Here is a 22,370-nt window from a genome sequence, read left to right on the forward strand (position 1 = left end):
AAAGGCAATTCGAGCCGTAACGCGGTAACAATCCGTAAACACCGAAGAAACGCCAGCCACACTTCGAGAACGGTAACGGGATCGACCGACGCGCTTCCTAGCGAATATTCCGTGAACTAATGATTCTCGAGTACAAGTGCCGTTCAATCCTGTTTCCGAAACTCGTTAAATCAGGGTGGTTAATTAATTGCCGACATAATAAACGTAACGGCATAAATTTACCATTTAGACGAGTGACGCGATGGTGAGTACGAAAACCGTGCTCGCGTGTTGCATTTCGACCACGGATACGAGTAACGGAAACGTTAATCAAGTGACAGCTGTTACCGAGTCAACTGCACGGGTCGTCCGTCCGTCGAGTGTGTCAACAACGTAACACGTTATTGGCTCGCTCGACTTCCCGTCACCTAGATGCACTTCGAGTATGCAAAATATTTTAATTTAGTAACGCATTCAACTGTAAAGAATACGTCGAGGGTAACGACGGGGAGTGACGAAATTCCTTTGATATCTGCGGTTTCGGGGATGGCGATTTATCTCTTCCGGTTTTATCTTAAAACGTTTCTAACGTCACTCCCCGGGGCACGGAGGGAACTCCGAAGAAATGTCGGGGGCCTCACCAAAGAATGGCGTAATTCGTTAAATACTTGAACCGTCGCCTAAATACGATCACCTCCGTATTGTAACGTAACGCTACGGCTTAACCAATAAAATTTTCCATCTGTGATTTGTAGATGTCACCTTAGCGTTACACTTACACGCCACACTAAAAAGCGTGTTCCCGTTTGGAGTACAGTACATACCAGAATTTGTATAGAGAACCTTTCCTTTCATTAAATACACAAGATTGACTTCGGTATACGCGTGTTAATCCTACTTCTGTTGCTTACCTATGCCCCAAAAAGAACGTCGAGGACAGCACAGTACAGTATAATTAATACCATGCGATAGATTGTGATGTGTCTGGAGGGCGATCGATGTCGACACAAGGTTAACTGTATATTAACAATCGTCGTGTTTGTTACTGTTTACCGTCCTTTCTAATCACTCGTAAATTGTTTACAAGCGATTTCTCGCGGCGTCGGGGTTTGTTTCGATTATCCGGTGGCAAGGGGGTGAAGTACGCATTAATAGAATTAAATTATAAAAAGACAATCAAACGATCGATATAAACAAGCAATTCTTTTATATCTCATTAAGGGAAAGCAATTAATTAAAATTGCCAAACAAAAAAAGGAGAGAGATTTTTATTTAAATTAAATAGATTTAAAAAGCCTTAACACGCGAGAATACCCTTTGTCGTTAAAAACCTGGTTTGGTCGATTCGGTTTCGATTTTAATTCTTTTAAATCTATTTTTAAGAATTATTTTTAGTACTTTCGTGTTAACTCGAACGCCATTTCTACTTTCGGGGTATAGTTTAATAGTGTTATTTCCTGCGGGACCGGATTGGCGCGTAAAATAAACTACCTGCAGCTTGGGGACCTGGCATCCTTGCAAGTGTCGTAACGGCCCCTTCTCTTCCATCAAATAACGTTAGGCGTCTCTGTGCTCGTATTGGAATCCTGAGCTTCACCCTCGCCACAAATAAGATACCCCATTGTTACCATACCCCTTATAATTGTATCGGACACCCCTAAAACGTTCCTTTATGACCGAGTGCTGTATTATATTACACCACAGAACGAGCGGATTTAGGATGTGCCTCAGGGCGCGGCTGCACCCCTTCTGGAGGGTTTAAGACACCTAACGTCATCTCAATCCCGACATGCAATTCGAGAAACGTCGAGGTTGGAATTGCTCTTCTATAGACGGTGACTGCGATTTTATCGCTATACGAGGGTTTCTAACAGTAAACCTTGCTGTTTGATGCCTTTCATTAAATGGACACAACACCGAATCGTTACTACTCGTGTCGAAGATTTCTGAAATTCTTCGTTGGTCGTCGTCATAAATGCACAGAAATCGAATTTTTTAATATTTTACGAAAACGAGACTACATTTAGTCGCGGTTGAGTCTTGTCGGTTTCGGCGTACACGAGAATGATTCCTCTCTCTTTGCGATAGTTGCGAGAAGTCGCGATATGCTTTGATAGCGACTGCGATAAAATGACGGCGATTATCGCAAATTGCGACGCGCAAAACTACCTTAAAATAACCCCTTTCTCTTCTCGTTAACGGGGAATTCGTTTTAAAAACGCGCAATTTATGCAAAATTTTAATCAAAAAATTTAATAACTTCCCTTCTTAACGTTTTTTGTGGCGTAATTTCCCGACAACGTATCGAAATTCGGAAATCTACTCTCCCTTACGAAATTATTAAAGAGAACAGTTGGCGATTCTCTCACGTTCCTCCCTCCCGAAGAAGGGTCGTTTCAGTGAAAACGAACGAAGAGAACGGATTAACGAGAACCAGGTGAAACGCGATCAATTTTGCACCCCCACGTGCCTCTAAAACAGAAAAACACTGCCCGTTTCTACATACAAGCGAACGGGGGCAAAGCGCGTGGCACGCCGCCTCTTTCACCAAACCCGCTCTTCCGAGCGCGTGACAAATAGGAAGTAGAATGGGTAAAAGTCCGGAACTTCCGGTACGTCGGCGGGGAGTTTGTCAAAAACCCTCGCACCTTCTTCTAACGAGGGGGCATTTAAAAGGTAGGTTCGTCCAATGGGAGCGAGAGTTGTCTGTCTACCAAGGTGTTTAATTAACTTTGGAAGGCGGCGATTGGTCGAAGGGCGGAAGAGACGAGAATGCGTCGCCGGGCGCGAAACGGGGGGTGGACGTCGCCGCCTACGTCAACGGAGATTCGGAGGAATCGATTAGGGAAAACGATTGGAGGATTCTCCCCTCTCGTCTCCCCGTTCCAGCTTCAACCGGTTTTTGGGGAAGCCTGCCATTGGTCGAGGACGACATCCGTAAGGTGTGACGTCAGACGCTGCAGTAGACGGAGGTCGAGAAAGTGCGGCTGTGTCTAGCTCGGGGGCCCTTCACCAGCCAAACGGCGTCCGACCAGCACTTTTGCAAGAAAAGCCAAAGGTAAAAAGGCATCCCGCATCCGTTTCTGTCGCGATCGAGACGGCTCCTTCCCGCTCTAAACTCGTCCCCCGTTGTAACGGGCGCCGGTCACGTGGTCGGCCCGCCAAATCCGCGGCCCGTCCGTCCCCCCGGTCCGACGCCCGCCGAGGTCGGGAGCCACCTTTATTTTATTTTAATTTTCATCCTTTATTCCGGAAAAGATTCCGACCGATGCGTGGTATTTGGCGCGTAATCGATAATCGAAGAAGTTAATAATCGATTCTTTTCAGTAGGAACCATGAATGGCGTTTTGGCGTTTGTATTGATCGGCATCGTGGCCGCGGGAGCCTATCAACTGGGCGAGTCCGAAGACGAAGTGGTCTATCGAGTGACAAGAGGAGCCAGAGGAGGAAAGAACAGAGGTGCCTCTCCCTCCCCTTCTCACGGATACTCCTCCGTGCCCTCCCCACCCCGCGGTGCATCTTTTTTTTTACCGGCGCGTCACTTCTTTTCGCTGTCTCGCGCGCGCAAACACGAACGCGACCCCCAAACCCCGCGTGGCCGGAGGAGGGTTCGTCCGAACGGGATTTAGCCATTGACGCGTCCTGAAGGCCTTCGTCCCAATCGAATGAGTTTCCCTTCCTGCAGGCGAGTGCAGGTATAGAAAAGGACCCTGGGAAGAGTGCAATCCCACCACCAACATGCAAGAACGCACTCTTTCGCTGAAGAAGGGAGAAGCCACCTGCGAGAAGTCCAAAGTCATCCAGAGAAAGTGCAAAAAAAGTAAGTGCGCCCTTCTCCGGGAGTGCCGGAGGAGGGCGATCACGACCCTTCCCTTTTACTTTTTCAGTCTGCAGATACGAGAACGGAGAGTGGAGCGAGTGCGACCCCCTGGCCAAGACCCGGAGTCGAGTGGACGCGCTGAAAGAGGGTAGCGATTCCAGTTGCGTGGCGGAGAGGACGGTCACCAAGAAGTGCAAGAAAGGTGAGCGAGCCCTTCCGCCATTGCCTCCGCGGGCCTACCATCCGTCTGACCTCCGACCTCTTTGCAGCTTGTCGCTACGAGCGCCGCGCCGAGTGGAGCCCCTGCGACCAAGCGACGGGACAAAAGACCAAAGTGGTGCGCCTGCTGGGTGGCCAACCGGCCGAGTGCGAACCCACGAAGACCGTCACCAAGCAGTGTCAAGGTCGAAAGGGACAGTCAAGTAGGTGGCCTCCCCTCCGATCCTCGTTCAGGTGAGTGGGACGACGACGTAACCATCTCTTTTGTCGTTTCAGACGACGACTACGACGACGAAGAGTGAGAGGCGCGACGGACCACCCCCTCCGCCGTTTCCAGTTTTTACTTCTGATTGTGCGTCTTCCATGTTTTCCCGTCTTGGACACCAAAAAATAAATAAAAAATCGGCCGTTAACGAGTAAAACGAAGAAGTCGTTCGTCTCGTCGTCTGTCCGTAGAATAACCGTCGAAGCGGAAAGGATCCACAAATCGAGAATCGTCACCTCGGTAGCTAGTCTGATAGGAGAAATAGGACAACTGTCGTAACGCATGTTCGTCACGTGACTCATATTTGTACATTTTCAGCCATTCAGTTCTGTTTTGTAACTTTTATATTATTTTTATCTTAAGTAAAATCGATAATATAACGCCTTATGTCCGTCTCTCTTCTCCTTTTCCTCCACCCCGACTTCGACTCTTCCTCCTTCCTGGTCGATGAGGCGACCGAGCGAATAACTTCCGCCCGAGCCGAGAAAGTTCGAAATTGGAAACGGATTTATCGCGTAGATTAGCTTCGTCGCGCGTAACGGAGCGCGAAGATCGCCAGAACCCCTCCTCCTCCTCCCGTGGAACACGTGAAAGCCGATCGATCGGCTTTCGAGACGCCTTTTGATGGGATCGAATGACGAGAAGCCATTATTCTCCGAGGAAATGCTGACGTCACGAAATTTCACGCTCTCGGCAAATACTGGAAACGCCTCTCGAAATTCTTGGGTTACGACGTGAATTCGCGGATCGTATTTTCTCTTATGGACAGTGCGAATACTTAACGTTTATTCAATGCGTTAAAACGGGGTCCGAGGATTAAAAACATCAGAAAACTAAAAGGGATTTCGACCATTTTACCGATACGAGAGTGCAAAATATAGTCGAATTCTGCAGAATTTTGGAGTTTCGTCCACTTGGAGATATCTGGCATAAAGGGATTCGAACTCAGACTCTTCGTACAGAAAAGTACAGTAACCTAGTGACGATGTTAAAGCTTGTCCGCGAGAGAATAATAATATGCCCGCACCCGCAAGCTTTTGATCTAATTTTGCCACTCTGTACGGTAACTAACGAGTGGTGGAACCCATAACTCCTTCCATAAGATTTTTAAGAAAACCACTTTCCATGTCCCCTGGATGTTACCTAGTGTCATCTTGTAACTGGACATTGTATTTCGGAGTAATTCGAGTGACCACGACCAGACAGTATGTCCATTGGGTCCAAAAAGTCATTCCGTCATGTCTTGGGCTCTCTTCGGATCAGTGAGGTTCCCAGATAAACAAATATTCAATTTTTCTGGTGCAAATCACCATTACGCAATGGTAGAACAGACATTTCACTACATTGTCTTGAGAAATGGGTGCTCGAACCTCCCTGTCACTAAAACTTTAAAAAGGGATGTGTCATATATGTTTCTTAATTATTTTTTGCATCGTCTCCATGTGGCACGTTGCTCCTTGGTAAATGTGGCATTCACAACGTACAAAACTTTCAAAATTCAAATAAATCAGGAATGTATTAACTACCTCAAATGATTTCTGATGGCAGTATCTAGGTCAGGGATAGCCAACAGTTTTTGCCCCCTGGTTGGATTGGAAAGAAAACTATTTCTGCGGGCCAAACCAGAGGTTGCCCTAGGAAGATTTTCAGGTGGCGCGAGATCTCATCGTGGTATCACTCTGTAGAGACTGAATTGTAGATAGAGATTACAGATACATTTCTCACATTATCATGCTTTATCAACACTCTAAGCTGTACTTAAGAGATTTGTAATGGAGGGTTAACTCTAAATATACAGTGAGTTGTTGACTTTTTTTTTTTTTAGGCGTCAGAATTTTTCATCGAGCTATTTTGAAAGATTGATCGCGGGCCACATAAATTCATTAGATGGGCCGAATCTGGCTCACAGGCCATATGTTGGCCATGCCTGATCTAGGTGATGGTAATTAAAGTCTCTGAATAGCATTGAATAGGGGTAGGTATGAGAAAAAATTGAAAAAAAAATGAAAATTTGCATTTGAAAGCACGGTTCATACCCTATTCTTCCATGTAGTTTCTGGGATGCAAACATTTCTCTCGTCCTAGCACAAACGTTTGGATAACACTCTTAGAATGCATTCTCTTGCATATGCTGCAATAATCATTTGCACTCACCTAAAGTTACACATTGCTATGAATTCACACCAGTCTATATCCTTGGGTCATTCTTCTTCAAAGAAGCTAGTTCTATGACATGCTCCGATGGCCCAAACATATCAAGAGGAGCTCAACATTTTCATACAAGATGGAGTGTCTCAGCATATCTAACGCTGCATATGGCACTTTCTGCAACATTTCACCAACAACAGTGCAATGAGTTGTGCATTTCTCGTTGGCCACCTGCCTCGTTCTCCAGATCTTAATCAGAGCAATTTTTAGTCACAAGGACACACTAAATTGGCAGTCTAAAAAGACAATATCACACTGCACGTGAGAAGCATTACAGCCATCAAACATGCTATTCCATCACCTTCAGAACCTCAACACCAAGCAGTATTTTGGAAAGACTGAATTTGCATGCTAGAGATTTAACAATACTTATTCATATTAAAAATATCATTTTGTGTCATCTTGTGCACAATAACAATGTTACCATTTTTCCACAATAGAATGGTTCAAAAGTGCAACATTAATGTGTTGCATTTATCTTGATAATGTCATTGTCAAGATAATGTCAATATGTTATTGGGGTCAATATGAGGAAGAAGAGAGATTTCAAGCCAGAATCTGCATAATAAAATTAAAGTAAGTGTGTCATTTTTGGAATGCATTCAACAGAATTTCATCGAAATTTTACACATTTTAACCTTACAGTTATACATTTATGTATGTTACAGCTAACATTCTACATCTTGGTTCGGGATTATAAATCATCAGTGCGGAAGATCAACTGGGGAAATTGGATCTGGTTTTGTAGCAGAGTGACTCGAGATTGGCTCCCTTCCAATTTTATTATGACACAACCTCATTAAATCTTATCGACATTAAGATTGATAAGGTGGTGCTGTAAGAATAGTCAAATAACAATTTGGTTTTAGATAATAGAGACGGATTTCTACTGCATGATAGCATTTAGTATAAAATAAAGGCATCCCTCGTATAACACAGTATTCCTATAACAACGTTCAAGAACATCCCTGGACAAAATGTCACAATTGTTAAGTACAACCCCATCAATCAATATTTTTTTACTGAAACAAGCGCAAGTATGCTTGTCATCTCATATTAGTTTTACTATTAAACTATTACCACTAGTTTTAGACTATTAAAATTTTCAATGTTTTTTTATGCCTTTTGCCAGGTATTCCTTAATGAAAACCAACTGTACAATTTTTCTTCTTCCTTGTCCTAGCTTTCCTATAGTTTTGTATAGCAAGGATTCGCATAGCATGGTACTTTTTCAGAACCTAAGTACCATCATTACTTATTTTAAGTTACATATCAGTTAAAACTTTGTTCAAAGCATAACCATTACAATAAAATGATGTAGTGACATTGTAATATTTTCAAATGGTTAGCCAGTTATGACAAGGAATAGAGAACAACACGTCGACCAAAACTACTTGTGATAATTACGAAGATGCAAACTGATTATGCATGAGTAAATATAAAATAATGGCAATATTGTTGTTTTGAAAGAGTGGAATGCTTGAAACACAATCTGGTAGCATAATCTATTTCTAGTGTAGGATATCATTTGCACTGATATGGAATGAGGATGAAGGCAAAACATTCTAACATATAAAGTTAGAACAATGTTTTTATATCAAAATTTAGGATGGATTTGGCTGCAATGCAAAAGATTGTTGCTAAGGTGTAAGAGGTTTGATAATGACACACTATACTGCACAGAATGAATGATAGGGTAGCCTATTATGGTTGAGAAAATACAAAGGATGTCATTCCAGACATCTCAATGTCCAGAAAAGTAAAAGATGCAATTTGTGCAAGTTCTTAATCCCTGATGATGGGCAATGGACAATGTGTGAATGAATTGGAATGTGAAGGTGGAATCAATGATTTTGCCATGCATCACATTTTGTACAATGTTCTTGGTATGCAAAAACTTGCAGCAAGGTGGATCCTGCAACAGCTTAACAAAATGAAAATTGGCACGGTTTGCCATAGCAAGTCTCCATTAGACTGGTATCAAAACGAGGACACTAGCTTACAAGCCAAAACCAAATTCCAATCAAGCAAATGATGGCATCTGGGAGCTCCACAACTGAGAAAAATTGTGGCAGAAATCCGGCAGAGTGAAAGTGATGCTAATTGTTATCTATACAACATGGATGGTTTAATTCTACATTTCCTCTCACAGCTCCTCAGGAAGAAGTACAGTAGAACCTCGATTATCCGGATTCTTCAAAATAAACAAAAATTTTACGAATTTGCTGATTTGCACTTGGCGAATTACGACACTGTTTAGGTATGTAATGGAATGCATAACATTTTTTGTTTCAACAACGTCTCACCCAGCACAGTGGTCGTAAACTCTTAAATATATTTTGCGTTGTAATAAAAATATAACTTGACATACGTATTTATAAATAATTTATACTCAAATTACATCATTTCTATAACCAAGGGCGGTGTAAGGCATGGGCGACGTAGGCCACCACCTATGTCTCGCGGTCCGAAGGGCCTCGCGCCTCAAAGGTTTATGCATTACTTAGAAGCCGTGAACGCGACGAAAAAATTTTACTTGTCATAAAACGATAAATAGTTTGTCAAAGTTTTATTCATAAAAATGCAGTTTCAACTGCTTTTTATTTTATGAAATCCGTTTTCTTGAGCCGCCAGAGGGCCTTTTAAACAATAGCTAATCTGTTAGCGCTGGTCAGTAGTAGTCCAAATTTAATAAAACATTTGTTTCTTGAAAATTTGATCACGATTTAAATACAGTATTTATTTTTAATATTACCGATATGTCATTGAAAAGAAAACGTGTTGTATTATCATTAAAAGACAAATTAAAGTATTTGTTTCGATTATCTGGATTTTTCCTTATCCGGACTACCTTCATCCCCAATTAGTCCGGATAATCGAGGTTCTACTGTACTACCAAGGGTTTGTGTATAAACCTGTCTACTTGTTTATTAATAAGACTTATTATACTGGTGTAGTTTCTGATTAGTAAAGAGAGAGATCTTAATCAAAAGTCAAAACAAAATATCTTTATTTTCACCTGGACGTGGAGGTAAAAAACTACCAAGGATTTCTTGAGAATCCAGCATTGAGCAGAAAATGGCCATGTTTCATCAGATGTAATCTACTGCTTCACAGCACTGTTCAATGTCACTTAGCCTGACCAGCAAAAAAGGTTTTTGGCAAAGTGACATTGGAGAGTCCACCCATCTCTCCAGATAAGAGTCCTCATGACTCCTTGATTTAGGAAAGTTTCCTAATCAATCCTAATTCCACAACACTGGGCAGTCCATCATAGCCATAAGTAGAAAAGGAACAGCCACTTCCCACAGATTTTAAATGAAGTCATTACATTGATGAACAGGAATATTAATTTTATTCTAAATAAAGCTTTAAGCTTGTATTATAAATGTTGCCACTAATTCTTATTTTTAAAGTTTTATTACTTGATCATATATATAATTATGGATAGAGCTTTACATATTCATTTTCCAACAACACAAATAAGCTCCTTCCAACAAATTAGAAAAGCGTATTTTGCTGCAAAAATTAGAATGTAATTGAAATATGTGACATTCCAAAAATCCATGGCAGTCTAGATCCAGAGTAACAAATGGATAGAATATTAAAAGTCTTTTCTGGATTCTTTTGTAAAATTCCATCATTTTAGACATTTCATCTTTGCAAACAGATACTCTGAATTTCAAACAAGATGGATATTGGTCTAACCATCCACTCTAATTTCTTTCTTGGCAAGAGAAAGAAATTTAAGTCACTCTTTCCAAACTCTTTTTAACTGTTATGGATGACTCAGGCACTTTATCTCTATCAGCATGTGCAGAAGAATAATACGATGTGGAATGTGACATTGTTTTCAATCCTCTTAAAATGACTACTTTAAATGTGATAAGAATTTCAATTAATACAAAATTCATTTTGTGGCAAAGATGCTTCATAATTCTGACATAAATAAGTTTTATTTAATTCAATACTTATAATTATTAAAATCAATTATTAACTAACTTATAACAAACAAATTTTACTTAAATCTTAATAGAACTAAGGAACTTTCATTACATAAATAGGAAATAAATGGTCCGTAGAATGGATTAAGAGATGCGTCCCTGGATTTTAAATGCCAATAAATAAGAATAACTGATACAAATATCACTTACACCATTACAAAAATTATGCTTTTTAATATTTATAACTATTTTTATAAATAAAATTAAAGGAATAAAGTATGACTCACATTTTCCCCATTATCTATAAGGCAAGATCCTGTTTATAACAAATTAATTTCATAAAATTGTTTTAATTGTAATTTTCTGCATTATTTTAAAAAATTAATGTAAAAGATATCTGTATTTATACACTGTATCTTTTAGTATAAATATTATATACGTCATTATATACTAAACCAAAGTCTGACCTCATAAATACATGAAAGTATTAAATTTTCTTAAACTATATGAAGACACGTGGAACTATGATGCCATGGCATTTGTGATCTGCTCCAATTGCACTTGTTGCAAATGAACCCGCCAATTGGGGATGTGAATGTGAGCATGTCGACATGGGCAAGGGATGAAAAATACACGATCCACACTACCCATGGAAAAGAATCAGATTCAAAGCCAGATCTCTCATAGCAGTTTGTAATTATCTTATCACACAATTGTCCATATTTCATATAATGATAAAATCACTTTACAAGTGTTAGGTAAATGTTTCATTTTTGAAAATATAACAATAATTTTAAAATAATTATTTCGTTTGTATTTTTGCAGATATTAAAAATATATTTAAGAATGCAAAAATACTTTAAACTACAAAATATATTATTATATACTTAGAATAAATTAAACCTTTAAAAATACCACCCTTTTTACAAATAGATTCAAATCAAGGACTTTTCTTTTATACAATAATTGAAAATATAGCTTTCAGCTAATGAATTCTTCAAGAAGTCTTCTTTGTGTGAAAATCATTTACGGTTATGTAAGGGAGGCACTTCATGTGAAAAACCGGACATTCAACAATGCTTCTTTCACCTGCCAGCATAAAAAATGCCCATTAAAAAATCTTTAAAAATGAAATACAGCACGTCAAGTATTTTCTTACCTGTCACCAGATTCCTCATTTTGAAATGGCCTCTCATATTGCCATAAGTGGTGTTGAAACTTGTACAGCTGATCCAAGAAAACGAGGCTCCGGGAAACATTACTGGATATTCACCTAATAAATAAAATAATTTGTTGAAATACTAACTTGTATTAAATATGCAATAAACAGAATAAAAGAGAAAATTTAAACAAATCAACTTTAGACGTCTCTGATAACAAATAAATTGAAAGCAGTGCCATAACTAGGTAGGTGCAACAGGTGAAGTGGCACAGATCTGGAACAAAAGGGAATCCCAAAATGGGGTATTTAAAAATAATAACTGGCTATTCAAAAGCAGAGAATGTGAGGTGGAGATAGTTAAACACAAAAGAAGGATCCTCATACTTGAATTGCATGATTTTTTAAATCTCTATAGACTTACTCTAGGTCTATAGAGATTTAAAATGGTCCCCAAAATGGTCAATAAGGCATTTTTGGGGGTCAATTGAATGGTTCGTTAGAAATTATTAGTGCAACAGAATGTGTATATGACAATTCAGAATGTTGTAAATTTGTATTATACACAGTTCATAGATCTTTTCTATGAAAACAGTGTATGGATTATACTGGCTTACTGTATTTACTTATTTATTATTATTAACTACAGTAATACCCCGAACTTACACGATAGGTGGGACCGAGCAATAACCACGTAAGTCAGGGTATAATTTCACAATTTGTGTAAAATCCAAGTCAGATGTATGTAAGCTAATAAATGTTCTCGTTAATCTTATCTCATCTTTTGATTCGTTTACGATTACAAAAAATCACCACATAGAGTCTCTCAAGTCTCCGTAGATATAACAAACACAGAAATAAATAACACAAAATAAATTGTAGCTATGTGTCGATTCCGCGTGACACGTCCGAACATGTAAGCTGAACAATACTGTGGGGGGAGTGAGTAATCAAGAGTTGCGTGGCACTCAAACAAAACACGAATCAACAAGATTTGAATATCGCATAAGTCGGGATAGCATAAGTCAAGGTATTATGTATATTAAAAAAAAAGTGGGGTCAATGAAGGATCAAAGAATACTTAAAGGGGTCAACAGTCAAAAATGTTTGGAAACCCCAGTCTAGAGACTGAAGCCTGGACTCCACATTACTTGAAAACAGAAACTCCAAAACAGAGCTGAAACATACAGAGTTTTTCTTTCAGTTATGTTTATGTTTTAACTTGACTGAAATGAACATTATGTGCAAATGCACCAACCATTGATCAGTTCTGTAATTCCTCTATACTTTCCATTTCTACTCTGCTTTCTTTCCTTTTTAAAACATTTTATAACTAAATGATTCCACTTCAGGATCTTCATGCAGTATATCAAACTTTCCTATCATTTATTCCAAATTTCATACTCAGTGTTTTACTGTAAATCCTTAAAACTCTTTAAATTTTTTCTCGTATAGATATCTGTGTATTTTCTAACTTCTTCAATAAATAGTTCTAAATCGATTCTCGTTCTCTTCACTATACTCTACACCATTGGGACAATCAAATTACACATGACAATTGCACCTGTTGCACCTGAGTATGTGTTACAAATATATATGTTTTTATTGATTGCGGTATGACAGAAAAGCATAACAAAAATGGAAAAGTTAAATGATTTTTAACTCTGCCTTTCAGCTTTGTTTCTGTCAAACTAAACATTCCAAAAGTGAAAATTTTGTCAGTTTTATGATTCCATTGCAGTGAATATTCAGCTGGTATAGAATCCAGACTTAATATAGAAAACTACTTGGTGTAGCCTAAATTTGTCACTTTAGCAATAATGGATAGAATGCAGTTTTATGATAACATTATGTCATCATCATCAAATAAATGCACTTTTAAACACACCAATACTAAAAGGATAAAAAGTACTTTTATTTATTTATTTATTTTAGATAAAATCTTTTTTGAGACTAACTGTCTCATCAGATCTCAAAACATTCCAGTTCAAACAATATATTCCACAGCAGTTCCTGGCATAACTCAAAAATTCAAAAAGTTTGTTCCATTGAGCAACATAAAATGAATCATATTTCTCAGATAACTTGAAGATAACATTATGATAATGATTAAAATAAAAAAATGATGTAAAATAAATAAAAATAAAACTCCAAAAATAGCTAATTAAAATATAAAAATTAAAATACTTCATAACAGACACACAAAATTATAATACAGAGCTTAAATATATAACTTTCAATATCATTATAACTTGAGTTTCCTTGTGTCTCTGTATGTTAGATGGAAACTAACATAGAATTATCAAGAAGCTAGACGTGCTTCTTGATAACAAGCACTGAGTTCAGCATTAATACGAATTTTTCTTATATCACAAGTACTTTCGACGAGTATTATATCGTCGTCCTCAGGTGAAAAAGAACAGATTTGAAAAATATAACTTGCAGAGTGTTCCAAGTGGAAAACGGAAAATTTTTCTTGTCAATTTTTAAATTATAACGTTCGGTAATTCTGTTGGTCACGTGCAACAAGCTTTTGCGGGCATTCAAAATATTTTAAATCTACTCGACTAGCAGCGCATGCATCGAGGAGCAATCGTACTAATTGTGCGACTCTTGGTGCATTTTGTTGTTTAAACGCTGGTATAAAGTAACCCATATTTTGGGCAAGTCGAGGGTGGGGACGTTACATGTGTCTGTGGTCATTGTGAGGAGCGCTTCCCAAATAAATATAATTCTTCTGTTATTACAGTGCTTGAGCAATGCTGTTTTTGACCATAACGGGTTATAGCCCTGCTGTAGAACTTTTCTGGCAAGTTCTGTGGTCTGTCTCCCTTTGTTTATATCCTCCTGATGTTCTGCGATACGGCAAGCAAGCATTCTTGTTGTTGCCCCTATATACTTCTCAATTATCCCTGTTATTGGATTTTAAGTTACACTGTGTATATTCCCAGTGGTGATATTCGAAATATTCAACAAAGGGTTCGCTAACAGAAAAGTTTTCCTTAAAGCCCCAAGCCCGAGATATCTCGGGCAAGTTACATAGCGTTACATAAAACTCGGGCGTTTGAACCCTCTAAATTTTTTTTTAATTTTTGGAATGTATTTTAAGTCTCCAAATTTTTTTCCCGCGCGAAAGAATTTTATCGCGATTTTAATTTATCTTTAATGACGCACGATTCACGCTTAATTGCTTTTTAATTGTTTTTTAATGAGAGTTTGATATCAAATTTTATTCATCGTTCTAAAGTTGTAGTGCACAAATTTTTCTTCGGTAAAGTTATTTAAAGCTAGTTTCTAATGTCAAAAACGACCTCCGATAGTTTTAAAATTTTTTTAATTAATATATTTTATTATATAGTCTATAAGTTTAATTAAGTCGGGGGGGGGAAAATCGCAATAAAAATTTTAATTTTTTAAAAATATACGGCCAGCTAGTATTCACCCTACTATAAACCCATCGCCTCCCGAGACTTCTGAGAGAATGTCCCGGGAAATCCAACTCCAGCTGTGTTCAAGGTCATCCAGCTGTGTAAACAATGACTCATCAGCGTCAGATTTCGCAGAAAGGCGAAACAATGGAAAATAAAATCTGAAGCTTTCTCTTCAAAATTAACGCATTTCTTTCGTTTTTTTCAGTTTTAAGTATATTTTTTATGTTTAATTACATTAATATCAAAAATTGCTAGAGTCCCGAGGGGTTAACTGCTTTCCCTGTGACTTTTTCTCAAGAAAAAACTTTTCTAAATCATTTATTTTATCATTAGGTATTATTATAATAATAGACAGATGTCATCGTTTCTCGAAATACAATATCTTTTTTATTTCGCTGTCGATAGCCCGACACGTGTTCCGCAGCCATCTTGTATTTTCTCGCGCGCGTGGGATTGTGGGATCTCTCGTATGACTGGACCTAGTTTCAAGAACTCTCTTGAGTCGATCGCGATTAAATCTCGTTTCAGTCGAGATTGAAACGGTCGATGGAGGTTGCACCATGGCGAACGGGGTATAAGGCTCTAGTTTAGTAGTGTTACAGAGTATAATACGTATTTTTAAATATATTTTTTAAAAGAAACAAAACCACTGAGAAATGTTACGTGTGTTTAACAACGGGTTCGGAAAACTTTGAAAATTTTAACAACGGGTTTGGCCGAACCTGTGCGAACCCGCTGAATATCACCACTGTATATTCCCGATTTTTCTAAAATTTCAACTTTATCCCAATCATTGCATATGCTACTGCGTAGGCTGGGTAGGGGGGGTTAAAGGAAGGGTAAAGCTGTATCGCCGGAAAATACGGCTAATAAGAATGGACGGTACGGCAACGCTGATTGTACTCTAGACATTTATTTTTTGCTGTATAGTGTGGTAAACGGGAAAAGGGAATCTTTTACCCTACGTAGTACATGCGTAAATTTGGCACCTGTGAATCCAGTGTGATGTATTGCCATTCTTATGCTTTCCAATTCAACTTTTATTAGAACTTGCAATGAGGGAAGTAGCATTGCTCTTTTGATAAGAGCCGCTATGGCGGCATTGACATACCATGATGCTTGAAATGCATCAGCTGGAATGACATAGGGGATCATGTTAGACTTATGATGTACTGTAAACTGCGACCCTTCTAATGTCTTCTGTGTCCACATATCCAAAAATGTTACAGACTGATCCTGCTCCTTTTCCCAGGTGAACTTGATGGTGGAATGGATGCTTGAAAGTTGCTGCTTAAACTGGATAAACTCCTCTTCTGAATTTTCCCATATTAGTAGGATGTCATCTACATAGCGTAAGTATAGTGATGGGTAGCATATAGCAAGTGGAACAAAAAACTTTCAAAGCCCCATGTCTCTCATAACGAGCTCGGCTAATACTGCTGAGAGAGGAGATCCCACGGAAACTCCTTGCTTCTGTAAGTAGACTTTCTGGTTGAAGCGGAAATAGTTGTTTTCGGTGATGAAGATCAGTGCTTCACGAATGTCTAGCACTTGTTGAGCCGTAAAACCTTTTCTGAGGAGCATGGCATTGGCTAGCATTACGGCTTCAAATACAGGAACAGATGGGTATAGGGATATCACGTCCATTTTGTAGAATATGCTGGTATTGCCACGTGCTTTTGCCATGTTGGAACTAATGATGGTTTTGGCATCTATAGAGGAAGATGTGACATGTGGTGATTCCAGAAGCAGCTCTCGTAGAAACTTTGAAAGGCTTTTTCTAGGTGGTAAGTGGGATGTGACCTTTTGTTTACTAATGGTCATAGTGGCCAGTTCTCTTTATGCTTGTTATCAAGAAGCTATACAATTTTGGCATGAGTTTCATTTATTTATATCTATTTCTAACTACATGGTCTTTCTTCCATATACAGTTATTTCATTTCCAGAACATATTTTTAAAAAATTTGAAGGAGAAGGCTACCTACAGGACAGAAAAATTGTTTCTGCCATGCAACTCTATTACATATAGACAAGAAATTCTCCCATCAAGTATGATGGACTATTTTCTATGAGAAAGTAGAGATTGAAGAATTGAGAAGAGTAACTAATATTTCTACAAATACAATAACTTATACTGTCCATCAGAACATAACTAAAGTGTGATAATACATTTTAAATGCCTATTTTTTGTAATCAAAATGGAATCCTGCATGTGAAGTCTGGATTCTTATGATTCTAGTCTTGTATAAGATTTAACAAATACAAATAATAATAAAATTCAAGAAAATTATGTTTTTATCCAAAATATTCAAAGTTTATTAAATTAATTATTTATTTTAATGAAAATTCTTATTAAACAAATATAAGTTTGCTACGAGAATGAGACTTAATAATAAATATAAGTTACCAACAACTCCTGGTCCATCAACTCTTTTCTCTTCTCCATTTTCATCAGTTATTATCCAATGTCTCGTTTCTAACTGACACGATTCAGATTTTGGTGCATCCTCGTCCATCGACATACTAAGTAAGTCATAAATAAGACCTTACATTCTCGAAACAAAGTTATATCTAGCTATCATTTAAATAAAGAAAATACTCACGTGATACGATAAGCATGAAAAAAATAAGGAGGATTTATGCTACTCGATTCAGGCAAAAATGAAGTTGCCACCGAAACAGTAATGTAGTCAGTTTTTAATTTGCAAGATAGATCCTTGTAAAATCTGTAACAAATTAACTTAAATTAAAAGTCTAAATATACTTTTTCAAGCTTAAATAACTACTAATTCGAGTTTTACCTGAAAGGTTGATCATGCATCACAACAAATTCGTTATTACAAAGTTGTCTAGCATATGTCGTCAACCATTCAGAAAATGTTCTACCTGAAACATACATATTCACAATTGCATTGAAGTTTGAAGTCGACAATAAATCGAATCTCTAATTTGAAAATACACGCAGACAAAATTTTTTCTTCCATAAATCACAAAATTGATTTTAAATTTACCCGAAATGAACACATCGGTCGCACGATACTGGAGTGCATTCTGATCCAGACTTAAATAGAAGATGGTGTTTGGTTCATAACCATCCACATCAGACAGAGCAATGAACTGCGTCAGTGCCGAATGAAGACAAAATGTCAGAGGCATGCATCCACGTAAACAGTCTCTATTCTGAAAAATTTTTTAAGTGTTTGTATTTTTTACACAAAACAATGTAAATCTCTAAAGACTATTCATAACCAGATGATGACACAAAAATATAGTGTTTTGGATTTGTCATACTATGGGAACAACAACACAGTGGAGCCAATTTTATCACACAGCAGAGACTTATTTTAAATAACTTTATATATAGAGTGATTGAAAGGTGGTGAATAAAACTTTACAGGGTGCTCAATTAATCAGTTTACAATAAAATGTGTTAATTTTCCCATGTATGACTCTCAAAGAGAACTGGTATTATTTGTAGATGCAAAACGTGTATAGCTAGCAAAGGCAACCACTTTGAGTATCTCTTGTAAATTTAATTTTTAACTTGTCAATGTCAAAATTTGAAATAAAGATTTTTCTCTGTAACTCACTTACATTTGAGAATCAAATGGAAGAATGTCAACATTTTTTACTGTAAATCGAATAATTGATCACCTATAAAGTTTTATATATCACTTTCCAATCATCTTGTATATATTCCTTAACTGTTTTTGAAGTTCTTTTGTACTCCTTAAGCCAGCGCTGTCCAACTTATCATAGCCCGCGGGCCATATTTTCTTCACCAAACATTTCGGGGGCCAAGAAGGTTGATAAACCACATGACATTTGCATAGTGCTACGGTTCAGTAAGCACTAATTGGTTATCGAGTCCGATGTTGACGCTATAAAAAGGCGACAGTTCGACACACCGGATATACGTCACTCTCGTCTAAGTTCGACTTGGGAATTTTTTTTGTTCAATAATAAATGTGAATTTTTCTTCCTGGAAAAAATAAGACATTCCCTGAAAATAAGAGCTAGCGCATTTTTCAGAGCAAAAATTAATATAAGACACTGTCTTATTTTCAGGGAAACACGGTAGTAAAATAATTTTAATATTAATAATAATAATTTAGTAACATAAATTTATTCGTAGTAAAATGTACTCGCGGGCCGTGAAAATTATTTGGTTGGCCGTATACGGCCCGCGGGCCGCCAGTTGGACAGCGCTGCCTTAAGCAATTAACAAACTGCAATATTAAACAAATATTTATTTTGTGTTAAATAACTTTACATGTTTAAAGATAGGAAAGAGACTACAGAAAAATATTGATCTGGTTGTGTGATTTTGTGTTCTTGTGATGTGAAAAACAAATGTAAATATTAAATTTTTGTGTAGTTTTTATTATTTATTACACCAATATGCATCTTATTCATATTTATTATCATTTATTATTTTATTATTTCAGTAATTATTTCAGAAAATAATTCAATGAAACTTAGAAATTAGTTAACAAGTTAAACATGAATTATTAAATTGTTAAAGTTTCAAAGTTGACAAATATTGAAACATTAATCAGAGAAAGTTAATTTACATTACTTTCAGTTAAATTAACCAAAGTTGTTTTTACTTAAATGTTTTGAAGACTTGTCTTATTTTCTATTTAAAGTATCATATTTCTTATAGAGCAGTTCACAATTAATACTCCGTTATATAAGATGATTATGAGGTCTTTCCCGTGTAAAATTTTATTTAGCAAAAACTATTATAGGCACAATGAACATATTTCACTGTAATGTAAGGCCAGATATAATGTTTTTGTTTGACACCCGACCTTTATGACTCTGAGTATGCCTAATTGATATTCAATATTTTTTGCCACGCTTTCTCCAACATCTCTGAAAACGTAGAAGCAATAGCATCTGTTATCCTCCTTTTCAGTGTCTCACCATCAGAAACACATGTTGAATAGACTGTGCTTGATATAGCTCTGTTAGAGTTTTTCCCACAGAGCTGTGTCTGGCAATCAAAACAACTTTACTACATTTAAGATTCATACTTTATTCTGAATGATTTTACTTCTACATAAAAGCATTAAGAAACTGCAGTTTCATTTGTTATCTGATGAATTTAATATTCTAATGGCTAATGCTAGATCTGTGCTTTTACAATCTAATTGGTTTCCAAAGACACCACTACTATACAAGTTACTGTAAATTAAAGGTTTATTGCAATATCAAATTAATTGTAATTATAATATTGTAAATTAAAGGCTTTTCTGTAAATATTGAAGTGTATAAGATGCAAGAATTAAATAATAAAATGTCAAAGAAATATTTGTTTAATTATGCAAATTTTAAAGGGATTTACTGTTTGAAGCTTTTTAAAATTAAAATTTGTAATTTCTTTGTAAATTCTTAAAATTAAAATTGTAACATTAATTAAAACATAAATAAAGTAAACTGGTCAGTTGAATATATAAGGGACAAAGCAAAAATATATTCAACTGACCAGTTTATTTTATTTATGCTTTGATTAATGTTACAATTTCATATTAATACATATTTTTACATTGAAATTCAAATATATTGTCAAGTATTACCACATTTAATGTGGAAGTTCACTTTACACATATATAATACTTGTTGCAAAACTTGATACTATTAATTAATTAATCAATAAAAAATGTCAATTTATATTATTAATCACAACCATCATTATATTGTGACTTGATCAAGCCTTGTGTTCTTAACTTTTCTTCCTTTCCTTTAAAACTAGTACTTCCAGGCTTTGTCCATCTGGCCTCACCTTATTGGTTGGTCTGATGTATTCTTTAAAACAAAAGGGGTAGAACCTGATTGGTCAGAAGAACTAGTGGAAAAAGGGGATATAGGTACGGAGAAGGACGAGACAGACATCATTCAAGATCAAGTTTTTGTAGGAGTAATACATGTGTGTCAGGAAGAACAAAAAGAAAGTTTTCTTCATCAGCAAAGAAAGAAGACCCTCGGTTAATTTGCCAACCATCTCCCCTTTTTCTAAATTCTTCCATCTTAATTTTTATTTCTTCAAAAACCCCTATCTTGATCCAGGGCCCTACTACTATTGTAAAAACTAGTTAAGTTAGAATTAAGTTAGACAGGTTTCCTTTGTTTATTGTCACATGGGGCATCGTTGGTCATATTGTAAATTTTGTCCCAATTTACTGTATAGCTTTTAGTGTAATTTGGATATATTTTTTTTTGGTCACAAAAATTTCTCTTAACGAAACATTAAATTCCTTAAATTTTATCTATGCTGAGCAATTCTCAAAGTCAATTTTTTCCTCAGTTACAATATTTTTTGCTAGATTCTATTTTTCCAGCAGGTTATAATTTAAGTTAAAATACTTCATAAAAGAAAACACAAAATTACCTGAAATCCTGCCACGGCTGTATACAAATCTAAAAATGATTCGGAGCGGTAACGATTGTACAGACTCATGCTTCCCATAAGTCTAAGAAAACATAAATAAGTATTTTTAATTTGAGTAATTTTGTCTATGTAAATTAGTATACTAAATTATACACACCCCGGAGAGGTTAACTTTTGTCCATTATGAATGCGATACGAACAACGAAGATCATCTGGAAATTTCACTTTCAATTTTTCTTCCGCGTCATTTAATTCTTCTTCTGAAACTCCATCTAACAAATAAATCCAAATTTTTTGTAAATATATAAATAAATAAAAATAAAATACAGGGTAATTTGGATCATTTTCACATAGAAACAATCACAGCATGTTTATTTGCATCTCAAACAATTATTTTTACCAGCCTTTGATATATTTTAATATTTTATAAAAACTTGGACTATTTTTTCTCCAACTTTACATGATCAGAATATATATAACTCTGTTCTTAATGATGTTTTAGTTCTTTCTAAATTATTCATTAAAATCAATTTAAAATTACTGAATCAATAAATGAAAACACAAACATACTTAGAAATAATGTTGACTCTTGATTTTACAGATGCTTGTATAATGGATTTTGGAAACAATGGATAAAATCTGTTTGTTTGATGTATCTGTAAGAGTGGAGATATAGTATTTGAGAATATAAAACAGCAAGTATTAGTGCAGGAAATGCACTAATACTTGCAATCAGTTGCAGCTGTTCTACTGATTGCAACAGCTGCAACTGATTGCATTCCCATATTGAAATGTAGGGTTTATTTATCCTATATTTACCATAATTTAGGCAGTTTGTCTTTCTATCACATCTTGTAAAGTTTGTTTTATAGTTAATGACATTTTCAGATATAATAAACAATCAGCAATTATTGGATCGATACTTCTCCATATCAATCAGTTACATCAACA

General features: G+C 36.5%; 2 protein-coding genes across 4 annotated transcripts in view; one reads left to right on the forward strand and one right to left on the reverse strand.

Moving 5' to 3' along the window:
- Nucleotides 1–4,582, forward strand: LOC111640890. Of its 3 annotated transcripts, none has more exons than XM_023386972.1 (6): nucleotides 1–3,037; nucleotides 3,307–3,438; nucleotides 3,665–3,799; nucleotides 3,867–4,001; nucleotides 4,069–4,221; nucleotides 4,295–4,582. In XM_023386972.1, the coding sequence occupies exons 2-6, from the start codon at nucleotides 3,315–3,317 to the stop codon at nucleotides 4,318–4,320; spliced, it is 573 nt and encodes a 190-aa protein (XP_023242740.1). In that variant the 5' UTR covers nucleotides 1–3,037; nucleotides 3,307–3,314; the 3' UTR covers nucleotides 4,321–4,582. The 3 variants fall into 3 exon arrangements, with proteins under 3 accessions (XP_023242740.1, XP_023242741.1, XP_023242742.1); XM_023386973.1 differs by having other exon boundaries at nucleotides 3,310–3,438; XM_023386974.1 differs by lacking the exon at nucleotides 1–3,037 and adding an exon at nucleotides 3,087–3,185 and having other exon boundaries at nucleotides 3,310–3,438.
- Nucleotides 4,583–9,477: 4,895 nt separating this feature from the next.
- The window catches only part of LOC111640892 (F-box only protein 3-like), a 40,699-nt gene continuing 27,806 nt past the window's right edge, over nucleotides 9,478–22,370 (reverse strand). The window contains exons 4-11 of the mRNA XM_023386976.1: nucleotides 21,577–21,691; nucleotides 21,420–21,501; nucleotides 18,037–18,205; nucleotides 17,827–17,911; nucleotides 17,629–17,751; nucleotides 17,433–17,548; nucleotides 11,595–11,708; nucleotides 9,478–11,524 (exon numbers count right to left, since the gene is read on the reverse strand). Coding sequence (XP_023242744.1) covers nucleotides 11,433–11,524; nucleotides 11,595–11,708; nucleotides 17,433–17,548; nucleotides 17,629–17,751; nucleotides 17,827–17,911; nucleotides 18,037–18,205; nucleotides 21,420–21,501; nucleotides 21,577–21,691 — 896 coding nt within the window. The 3' untranslated portion in view covers nucleotides 9,478–11,432. The remainder of the gene's footprint in view (nucleotides 11,525–11,594; nucleotides 11,709–17,432; nucleotides 17,549–17,628; nucleotides 17,752–17,826; nucleotides 17,912–18,036; nucleotides 18,206–21,419; nucleotides 21,502–21,576; nucleotides 21,692–22,370) is intronic.

The sequence above is a fragment of the Centruroides sculpturatus genome, unplaced genomic scaffold (assembly GCF_000671375.1).
Source record: "Centruroides sculpturatus isolate CEXI.00-Female unplaced genomic scaffold, Cexi_2.0 scaffold1445, whole genome shotgun sequence".
Classification (NCBI taxonomy): domain Eukaryota; kingdom Metazoa; phylum Arthropoda; class Arachnida; order Scorpiones; family Buthidae; genus Centruroides; species Centruroides sculpturatus.

Bases quoted from the DNA above. Each gene is read 5' to 3' on its own strand.
- LOC111640890 (XM_023386972.1), top strand. From the start codon at position 3,315: ATGAATGGCGTTTTGGCGTTTGTATTGATCGGCATCGTGGCCGCGGGA. The intron at 3,800-3,866 runs GTAAGTGCGCCC...TTACTTTTTCAG, and splicing joins CCAGAGAAAGTGCAAAAAAA to TCTGCAGATACGAGAACGGA. The intron at 4,222-4,294 runs GTAGGTGGCCTC...TTGTCGTTTCAG, and splicing joins AGGTCGAAAGGGACAGTCAA to ACGACGACTACGACGACGAA.